The 10,817-nt window shown below is 33.3% G+C and overlaps 1 protein-coding gene across 12 annotated transcripts; it reads left to right on the top strand.

Annotated features, from left to right (window-relative positions):
* The first annotated feature begins 2,706 nt into the window (after positions 1-2,706).
* Positions 2,707-10,402, top strand: LOC107863711 (homeobox-leucine zipper protein ATHB-15). 12 transcript variants are annotated; one of them, XM_016709793.2, is made up of 7 exons: positions 2,707-3,145; positions 5,430-5,504; positions 8,356-8,464; positions 8,750-8,818; positions 9,158-9,192; positions 9,649-9,788; positions 10,191-10,402. In XM_016709793.2, the coding sequence occupies exons 3-7, from the start codon at positions 8,439-8,441 to the stop codon at positions 10,299-10,301; spliced, it is 381 nt and encodes a 126-aa protein (XP_016565279.1). In that variant the 5' UTR covers positions 2,707-3,145; positions 5,430-5,504; positions 8,356-8,438; the 3' UTR covers positions 10,302-10,402. The 12 variants fall into 12 exon arrangements, 11 of the variants coding, with proteins under 11 accessions (XP_016565279.1, XP_047264074.1, XP_016565280.1 ...); XM_016709794.2 differs by having other exon boundaries at positions 2,708-3,145; positions 10,180-10,402; XR_001672413.2 differs by lacking the exons at positions 9,649-9,788; positions 10,191-10,402 and adding exons at positions 5,089-5,302; positions 7,599-7,924 and having other exon boundaries at positions 2,710-3,590; positions 9,158-9,612.
* The last annotated feature ends 415 nt before the right edge of the window (positions 10,403-10,817 follow it).

Raw genomic sequence — 10,817 nt, 5'->3', positions numbered from 1 at the left:
AAATTGTCTCTTCTTGATTAATAAAAAAAGACAAGTAAAATTATAAATCAAATTAGAAAATTTGAGACGGAGTGAGTAGAATTTAATTACACCATGTAACAACAATTCACACCTCTCCATGAGAATTTAAGAATGTAATTAACCCCTCCCAATTACACTCAATTTCCCACAAATCAAGTAATTACCTGGATAAATAAAATGACCAAACTATGTATTACACTCAACTATACTTAAATCCAATTCCAAACAGGCATTACACTCAACTATACTTAAATCCAATTCCCAATTGTCTTTCCAAACTTGCCTTAAATGTCGATTTCTAGATCAGATTTTACTGAATGAAACTTCTATTCTACATATTTGTTTCTCTTATTAATATACTTTTTTATTTGAGAAAAATAAATACTTTGAAGGATTAAAAAATGAAAAACATTCAGACACAAATATGAATCATTTTTATTAAACTAAAGTATGTGCTAACTTTACTTCATCTTATATAATACAACTATTTTAGGAGTCAAACAATTTCTATTCTAAATATTTACCTACCATGATTTAAAATATAATTTTTTATGGTAAATTTTAAAAATTTGAATATTATTTGTATATATTAATAAAAATGGCACAGATAAAAATTGTCAACAACGTCAAACTAAAGGAATTTATATAGTATCCAAGACATTAATTAGTTTTTTTTCCAAATCACCTATTACATTTGGATTGTGATACTATCTTATTATAGTTAAAAGAATTTAGTAATGTAATTTATTTATATATAAATTATCTCTTAATGTCTAGAAAATGACCGACTAGGCACGACGAGGTGAAGATCAGCTAATGTTAGGTCATTCGTCTTCCAAATGATATGAAGAGGCCGTTTGGTTAGCTAATTATAAATTAACAACATGTTAGTTTAAATGTGGAAATTAATTTTATAAATAAACTGTTATCTATTTTGATTGAGGAGATGAACTGATAATAGGCAGTTGATGTTTTTGAGAAAAAATATTAATAACTTGTACTACTATTAGAATACCCTTAAAAGTTTGACAAAAAAAATATTTATTAAAACTATTTCAATATTAAGAACAAGAATCACAAGAAAAGAACAATAATAACAATATAGAACAAGATAGTAAGAGAACAATGTAAGATAAATTTCTTTAAAGTGTATGAAACATCTTTCTCAAATCCTCTATTTATAGTATTACATAGAGGGACTTCAAGAAATATCATAAATATGTCATTAATTCATGAGACAATGGAGAAGAATATGGGGGGAGGGGGTGAATGATCAAAGAGGAGGTATTTGTGGTGTGAGAGTTACTACAGATAAAGGAGGAATTACATCAAGAAGTTATGAATATCCACATTATTATAATTATTTACAACACTCCCCCTGGGATGTCCATTGATAGACAATGTGCCTCCTTAAAAGCCTTACTAAGAAAAAATCATGTGAAAAAATTTTGGAGAAGGAAAAAGAGAACACATATATTTGGATACACATTATTTGTTGCCTCGTTAAAAACCTTGTCAGGAAATATATTAGGACAAAACTTAGGCGAAGAAAAAAAGAGTGCAGCGCATACTTTACTTCCCCTGATGCAAATATTATTTCATTTCTCAGAGACGACGTATTCCAATCTTGAATACCAGCTTCTCAAATATTGAGGTTGACAATGCTTTAGTGAACAGATCCACTAAATTATTGATCGAACAAATTTGTTGAACATCTATTTCACCTTTCTTCTCAAGATCACGAGTGAAAAAGAATTTTAGCAAAATGTGTTTTGTTCCGTCTTCTTTAATGTAACATGCCTTCAATTGAGCTATACATGTAACATTATCTCCATACAATGTTGTTGGAATATTCTTATTCAAAGAAAATCCGCACATGTCCTAAATATGTTGAGTCATTGATTCAACCAAACATATTTCCAACTTACTTTATTAATGAGAATAATTTCTGCATGACTTGAAGAAGTTGCACCAAATGTTTTCTTTATTGAACGCCATGATATAGTTGTGCCACCATATATAAACAAATAGCCCATTTGAATTCGAGCCTTATGTAGATCAGACAAGTATCCTGCATCTGCATAACCAGTTATTTCTGACTTGAATTCATTAGAATAAAATAATCCTAAGTCAATAGTTCCCCGAAGATATTTGAATATATTTTTGACACCGTTTCAATATCTTTTATTGGAGAAGTGTTAAATCTTGCTAATAAATATGCCGTAAAATAAATATTTGATTGAGTATTATTGTCAAGATATATTAGTGCTTGATTGCACTAATATATGGAGTTTCATCACCAAGAATCTCTTTATCATTTTCTTGAGCCTGAAATGTATTTGTGTTTATATCAAGCGAACTTACATCATTTTCTTGAGGTCGAAATGGATCTGTGTTTATATCAGGCGGCATCACAACAGTTGGAATACTCAATGAATGTGATTTATCCATGTAAAATCTCTTTAAAATCTTTTCTGTCTATATTGATTGATGGACACTATTGGAAATTACCTCTATAGCAACAGATTTTTTGACGACAAATCCAAAAACATCGCTATAAATGATTTGTTACAACGAATCCAACCGTTGTTTAAAAATTATTTTAGTACAATGATTTATTGCTATAACTATCGCTATTATTGTCAAACCGTTTCAGTAAATTGTCATATAGCAACGGTTACTTAATTCGTTGCCATAAAGTAAGATTATGACAACACTTAATCAGGGAAAATTTTTTATTGTGTCGTTTTTTTTTTGTTCCCTCCAAACTATTTGACAAGGCCGCGTAAAAATTAAGAAACCATATTTCAGCTCTCAATGATTTGCTCCAAAAACCTTTCTGTACTGCTCTCAATCGATTCACTTTCTATCCCAAATCCTTTCATCGATACCCTCTGACCACCACTACTCCTATAGGTGCTGCTCTGTCAACCACAGCAGAAAACTATTTTGAAGATGCTCTAACCACTACTGCTTCCGTGGTGCTCTAGCCACCATTTTGGAGCTATTGTCAAAAAGTTAGACCGAACGCCACCGCTGCTCCGACTTCAATTTCAGCTCTCAAATTTGCACTTTAATTTTTGAGCAATTTTAGGATTTTCTTCTTCAATTTGGTGATTTTAAGGTTAGGATTTTAAGCTTTCAAATCCAACCAACACATGGTTATCAAAACTCCTGGCAATTTTCTCTATTATAACCTATTTTGTCTCTCTTTTAATTCATTTGGATTTGCTTCAAGATTGTTGTTATTTTTGTCTGAACCAAGGCAGGTTCTAAATTTAAATTAATGTGCATACTTATTATAATCATATATGAGTATGCTCACCTTGTAAATGTTTTAGACTATGTATATAGTTCGAGGTGGAGTTACTTTTGTTTAGTAGTGTATAAGTACATCCGACACGGACTTGTTTGTTATACAGTGTATTGATGTACTCTGTTATGTGATCACTGATGTACTGTTGTTAGGTTATATTTTTTGATAATTAGGTGGAAAGTTAATTTGCCAAACCACCATGAAGATAGCCAGTGACCCTAAATGTCCCGTTACTGGCAAGAGAATCCAAGGGGTATTTTTCATTCTCCCATTATGGTCTTATTTATGGCTCTACATTTGTCTCAATTTAAATTGTGTGACTCCGTGCCATACTAATGTTTGAAGAGTATTATTTCTATTAGTGATGTGATACTATATAGCAAGGTTGAGTGGGATAGATTAACAATCCTAATTGTTTTCTCTTTTCCCTTTTAGAACTCCACTAATGGATAGAATAATACTTTGCATAAATAAAGTAGAACTTAAAGGTACTTGTTCGTAAACAAGCTAAGAAACACATTGTTTCTACTCAAGGACATTGTTACCAGCTGACAAAAGTGCAAGACCTTTATTTAGTGAATATGGACAAACATATTTAGCCCCACTTTATTTACATCTTCAAACATGTCTTAGGAATCGAAGCAACAACTGGTGCCATAGAGAAGTGGCCATGAACTAGAGAGTCTTGACCTAACATTTAGCAGATAAAAGAATGAAGCTTTAGTTATAGTGTTACAGTTCGTGAAGACACTTATCGAGCTAATGGTTTACATAAATGATCAATTTTGATTTTTAATTGCCAGACTAATAATGAATATACTGTTGCTGGCCTATGTTCCTTTTATTCCATTTTAGTGTATGGAAATAAATTATTTCTGATTCTGGCCTCTATGTATGAGATAATTTTAAAATCTTTAGCATGCACTGTTTATATATACAACAAAAAAACAGAGTATGTAACCATCTTGCGGATATTTATTTGAATTATCATGTATTGTGTTCATAAAAAAAATGTTGCAATCTTTAAGTAAGAAAATTTAGCCAAAAGGAAATTATGGTTGCTGGAGTTTAGATGTTTGATGTGAGAACTGTGTACATTAGTTAATGATTCAAAAATACCCTTTAGATATTCATATACCCCTCCATGACTAGGTGAACTCATGATGTTTGTGTGCTTAGCAGTCTTAATTTTACTACAGTGGGAACTTTTGTAAGTTACCAAAAATGAACTTATTTTATTTCCTCTTCTCTGTGTGCGCCCAACTCAAAAAAGGACCTTGAAGCAACAACTATGTATTGATGTTTTTCTCTCTTGTTTAGATTCCACACTTGAGACCTTCTGAATACTAGAGATTCATATCGCCTAGAAACTGTAGAACTGTGAATCATGCTTATGGAGGTATGCTATCTGGAAGTGGTGTAAGGAAGAGAGATGCCTTTTTTGTCAGCAAATTGCATATTGGCATTTGATATATTTAACCAGAGTTTATCAACACAAGTACATTAATCTGTTCATGATTTACCTGTGAAGAATCATCCGAGCTTTCTTGGTTGTAGAACATATGTTTCAGTTTGGATATGATATTGTCTAGTTCATGTATGATGATCCACGTGCAAAACTTTAATGGTGATGTGTATTGTACTGGTATAAGAGCATGTTGTGCTGGTATGAGTGGTATCATTGTGTGATGTATTGTTAGTAGGAAGGATAAATATTATAGCTGATTGGATTACAATATTGCCTAATACAGTAGGGGTTATGTACACAATTTGAAGCCTTGGGGAATTTTTTGGTGGAAGTTGAGGTTTCTATGGGAACATCGATCTGAATGAGTGCACAACAATATAGATGCTTATGCTGCTACAACCATTAATGTTGGTACCTGCAGCCTACCTGGGGCTCAAGTTGGTTACTTCAGGGGTCAAGTGATACTTCCACTTATATACACTGTTGAGCATGAAGAGGCAAGCTTTTGTAGATTTATTTAATCTGCATTGTTGGCAATCCTAATTTGTTCCATTTAGTCTTGTTTGGAGATTTTTGTGGTTTATTATCCTAGTTAATGATAACGTGCTCCTTTTATGCTTATAGTTGTTGGAGGTCATTAAGTTGGAAGGCCATTCTCCTGAGGATGATATAATGCCAAGAGATATGTTTCTATTGCAAGTAAGTTTTATTTATGCACGTGTAAATTGAGTGCTTTTTGTTGTCCATATTGACACCTTGGTTCATTATAAATGAAACTTACTTTTATTAAAACCATATATTTGTTGAATTTATATCTATATCTTTCATTTACGTAAGTTGTGGATTATGGGAATATCTTTCTATGACTTGAAAGAATATTTAATATTAGAAAATCTATAACACCAACAAGCAAAATAAAAATATATAATTTTCAGTATGGAATACAAAGGATTCATGTAATTGTGTTGTATGAAAGGGAGAAATTTTATTCTATATTTGTGGTTAGCATTTTTGTTTTAGGGACTATTAGTTTATTTCTCAGGCTGGAGAAGTTCTAGAACCTTGATTAATTTATTTTGGATAGTAATCCCCTATCTCTACCAAACACAAAAGTCGCTTTTAATTCGTATATTGGTCAAGACCTTAAACAGAAGCTAAGTGTCTTAGAACCTTTTTGACTCTTAACGTAGGTTGAAGCCACTCCTCTCTGATAACGCTCAAACTACACCTCTCTAATGAGAATGTAAGTGATCGTTGTCAATATATAACCCAACTAGGTTGGGGTCGAATCCTATAGGGAATATGGTGTGAACTTATGTCGTTTGCGATTTAATCAACTAATAGTTGGATGTTTCCTGAGATGGGGGTTTTTGAGTTTAACAAATAATTGTTGGTCACTTTAGCTTCGGTGTTTGTAATCAAGAGTTTATGGAAAAATCAGAATTATGTTCACTAGGGGTTTTGGTACTTGACAGATACGAATAGTGATTCAAGATTCTCACAGTAGGTAGGACAACAAATTATCTTTATCGAAGTTATGCCTAAATGTCTCTCGACCTACTTAAGCATTTACTTACCTAAACCTCTCGGACTTAGGGAATTTATATTCGCTGACCAGACTTTACCTCAGGTTAATCAACCTTGTTACAGCGTCAATTATTAAATGGAAGTTTTTAGTGCTTCCAAGTCCCTGTTGATAGTTCACTTCCTACTATAATTGATTTCTTATCTCAAGCAAATCAAAGCAGGTGTTATCTGTTGTTTGCAACTAATAGACGATAATTAAAACCTCGGAATTATCAAGGAATTCTATTACCTTTCGAATCTTGAACACTTAGCATCTTATCAAGACTTACCCCTAGATCCCATAATTCTGGTTAAAGGGATTTAGCCACTCATAATGCAAAAATCGAAACAACTAGTTGTATTCATGATTTGAAAGATAAACTTACCACAAGATGAATAATAACTAATGATTCTCCAATTCGATCACTATGAAAATCCCAAAATATTGATGAGAATCTCTTCAAAGTTAATTGTTTTTCAAGCCAAGAAACTAGAGAGAAAAGTAACAAAATACGTGTCTCAAACTTAGGTTTGGAACCCCTTATAAAACCCTAAACTAGACTTTAAATAGTTTAGCCTAAATAAGGAAAGAAAATCACAGAGTTTAATAATTACTCGAATTAGGCGACGACATTCGTGACAACTTATCAGGAGCCTGACGACTTATCACAAATGTCGTCAGCTCCTTCTTCAGTTTTAGCACTTCCTGCTTAAGGCTGACGACAAAATGTGACGACCTATCAGATCTTTGACGACTTATCACGGATGTCTTCACTTCTCTACCTCAGCTCCGATGTTCTGCCTAGGCTGACGCAACTTTGATGTCCTATCAACTCTTTGACGGCTTATCAGGAAATGTCGTCACAACTTTTAGCTGAGGTCCATTCTCTGTCTAAGGCTAACGATGAAGCTAATAACTTATCACAGGGCTGACGACTTATCAGGAATGTCGTCATCCACACTTCTCTTCTATTTGCTTCTGATTTCAACTCTTTTGCTTTCATCCTTGTTGGTTCTCATGGATCTTGGCTTCTACTGCAAAATCAAAGATAAAACAATCAAAAACGACAAAAGTTGCTTAAGACTTTGCAATTATTCTCAGTTAAAAGCCTCAAATGTGTTAGCATCAGCTCACACATCACTCTCCTGATTTCACCTTTTTTTCTTGATGAATTCCCTAACTGCCAAAGTAAGAGTTAGAAATAAGGTACTGCCAACTTGGTGCAGGAAGTGTTCAGTCCAAACCGCACCTTTGATCTTACTTCTGCTTTTGAAACTGGTTCGACGAAAAACAAAGTGGCCAATGACCTTCACACTGTTTGTGGCACATCAATATTTGTCATGACAATTTCTTTTCAATTTGCTTTTGAAAGCCACATGCAAGGGAGTGTTGCTTCAATGGCTCGACAGTATGTCCGAAGCATTATTTCATCTATCCAGAGAGTTGCATTAGCACTTTTATTCTATCACTTGGGTTCTCATGGAGGTCTTCGTTCACCATTTGGGACTCCTGAAGCACATACATTAGCTCGCTGGATCTGCCAAAGTTACAGGTTTATGATATATACCTGCATGTTGTCTGACATAAGAAATGATTTTTATTTCGTCGGCTGTTGTGCTTCTCCTATACCAAGCTCTAAATGAAAACATGGTGTCATGGAAGAATTAGTTGGTTTAAATGTATAACGGTTAGATTATTGCGAGTCGCATTTTCTAGAAACTGGTTTGATCACTCAATCTGGTGTATTTTTCTTGGTCACGTTAAAAGAAATCCTCAACCTTCCTCTGTACCAGAAATGGTTCACCCTTTTCTTTTAGCTTGGGTTATTTCTGTGATTTATGAATTTTTAGTTGTTTAACTAGATTTGTAAGAAATTCTTCAATAGGAGTTAAGAATGAGGAAAGTCAACGGATGTTTATTTGTGTAATTAAATTCTTAGTTTAACATGAGTCTCTGTTGTGGATATTTTTTTCCTTTCTTAAGGTGCTTTTTGGGCGTGGAGCTTCTGAAATCAAATACTGATCAAGGAAGTGAATCAATTCTCAAAGGCCTATGGCATCACTCAGATGCTATTATTTGCTGCTCTGCTAAGGTTTGTTCCCAAGCCTCTTTTGATGCTGCCCTTTCTCATACATTGAAAAGCAAACATTCACATATATATTGTAAATAAGACAACAACATCTTAATGCTATTGTGCAATAAGATAATATTTAAATAATTATACCAATGGAGTATAGCCTACTGGAACACCAATTAATGTCGTAGCCTTGTATGAAATCTGAATGAGCCCATAGGATTCATCTTAATCATTTTTTCTAACATATCATGTGTGTATCAAGGCCTATTTTCTTATTACTTAACTTGCTATTTCTGGTAGGTACTCTAATTTATACTTGTATTGTCAATGCCAACACTGGAATGAACCCAGAGTTATAGAACATAGATGGTTGGTGCCTTCTCTAAGTTGCAACAGAAGTTCTTGTATTTCCTAATCTATCTTATTTTACTCGTGATTTTAAAATAATTATCTTATTCGATATAGCTTCTGAAAAAGCTGCCAAGTTTGGCCTCTTTAAAGATGGCTATATGTTTGAATCAACAACTGGTTTATCACGGATGTAAGATTCTGTTTTGGCTTTAACTTGCAACAGTGAGATTTTTGATTTAAATTTTACAGGAACGCTAAGTTTCTCATAAAAAAAGAAACAAAAAAGGAAGTTGGTCTTGTTTCCTGTTATTCATTCATCTTAGCTATAATATTAATCTTTTTGTATTTTCTTCCTAGGTTGCTGAGCTCACCAACATGTCCAGTACTTGAAGGTATTGGAAATAAGATAGCTTTTGAGATAGGTGTTGGGTAAAATGGCCATGTGTGGATAATATCTGTTCATTCTTTATTATTTTGTTTGGTCTGTCCATCTCTTTCGAAGTCACCAATACTTTTGCCTCTATTCTCAACTTAGATACTTGTGCTGCTGTAATAGATAAATGTTGAGCACCCCTCGTCGATCATCCTTGTTGCAAATGCAATAATGAACTCTGAGTCCTGGACTCCAGTGCAATAAATGATTATGGTAGAGAGGCTTCTTGATAGAGTAAATTGAACTGGATAATGTGATTGTAACTAGATGGTGGAACATATATGTGACATAAAAGTTAATTTAGGATTTTCAACAATTAAGGATTTGACCGCTCTTGTTTGGTTTCACATACAATGACAATTAGTTCTTCAAGTGCATACACTTTTGAGTTTAATACTTAGGCAGGCTTTGCCAGTTTTTACATTTGCAAATCAGGCTGGTCTTTACATGCTTGTGACAACCTTGGTTGCACTTCAAGATATTACGTTGGATAAAATGTTTGATGATCATGGAAAGAAAAACCTCTGCATCGAGTTCCCACAGACAATGCAACAGGTCGGCACTCCTTTTATGTGGAAAAAATTTAATATAGAGATGTTATTACAATGAGCTAATTTGAACCATGGCAAATTGATGAAGAAGCAATTGAAATATAAACAAGTCTTGAAACGTCGCCAAACACTAACTAGATAAAATATTCTTAATTACCCTTGTGAATTGATTAGCAAAAGAAGCTTCAGTGCTATGGTAGGTGTTGCTTTGTTTTGACTAGGAGTTCATTGGTTCAAAATAAAGAAACATCATCATGCATAAATGCAAAAAAACACATACAAATGACCAATTTTCTTCTACTTTCCCTGATCCCGGATATACCACAATCTTATGTACTGATTTGTATGCCAGTTTAATCTGACCGTTGCAGTTCCTAATTGTTGTATTGGCTTAGTTTGTTGACAGGGTTTTGCATGTCTACAAGGGCGAATTCGCTTGTCAAGCATGAGCATGCCTATTTTTTATAAGAGAGTTGTGGCTTTGAAAGTTATGAATGAAGAAGCCACTCGAACTTGATGCTATGTGTGGGAAAACTAATCATTTGACTTTGCTTTTGGGTTTGAATTATTAGTTTGTTGCATATTTTGGATTATTATAAATGAAATTTTGTTTTGTGATGTGTGTATATATAACTTTGTATTATAATTTATTATATGGGCGACGATTTCATCTAAACCTTTAATGGGTATTTGAAGTAGTTCAATAGTAGGTGAAAAAATTATTGCATCATCTAATAAACTGTTGCAATATCTAAATAAAATTATTGCAATAACTAGCCCAAAAAGTTGCAACAGACCAAAAAATCGTTGTAATAGGTATTCAAATTAGTTGCAATAGGTCATGAAAAACCGTTGCAAAATACAAATAACCGTTGTAATAGATTTTCGAAATAGTTGTAATAGAATAATAAAATTATTGCAGTAGGGTTATTACAATGCTGTATTGTTGTTGCAATAAGGTATATTGCGTCGGGTGACATCCGTTGCTATAACTAAGTTGAACTATCCCAACAGGAGATGAACCAAACCATTG

This window comes from Capsicum annuum, chromosome 3 (assembly GCF_002878395.1).
Source record: "Capsicum annuum cultivar UCD-10X-F1 chromosome 3, UCD10Xv1.1, whole genome shotgun sequence".
NCBI lineage: Eukaryota > Viridiplantae > Streptophyta > Magnoliopsida > Solanales > Solanaceae > Capsicum > Capsicum annuum.
The sequence above is the reverse complement of the archived record's forward strand: the minus strand, read 5'-3'. Positions and strand labels throughout refer to the sequence as shown.

Excerpts from the sequence above, each read along its gene's own strand:
- LOC107863711 (XM_047408113.1), top strand. The coding sequence starts at position 5,478 with ATGCCAAGAGATATGTTTCTATTGCAA. Across the intron at positions 7,925-8,355 it reads TGGATCTGCCAAAGTTACAG|GTGCTTTTTGGGCGTGGAGC; the intron begins GTTTATGATATA and ends TCCTTTCTTAAG. Across the intron at positions 8,465-9,157 it reads TTATTTGCTGCTCTGCTAAG|GTTGCTGAGCTCACCAACAT; the intron begins GTTTGTTCCCAA and ends TTTTCTTCCTAG.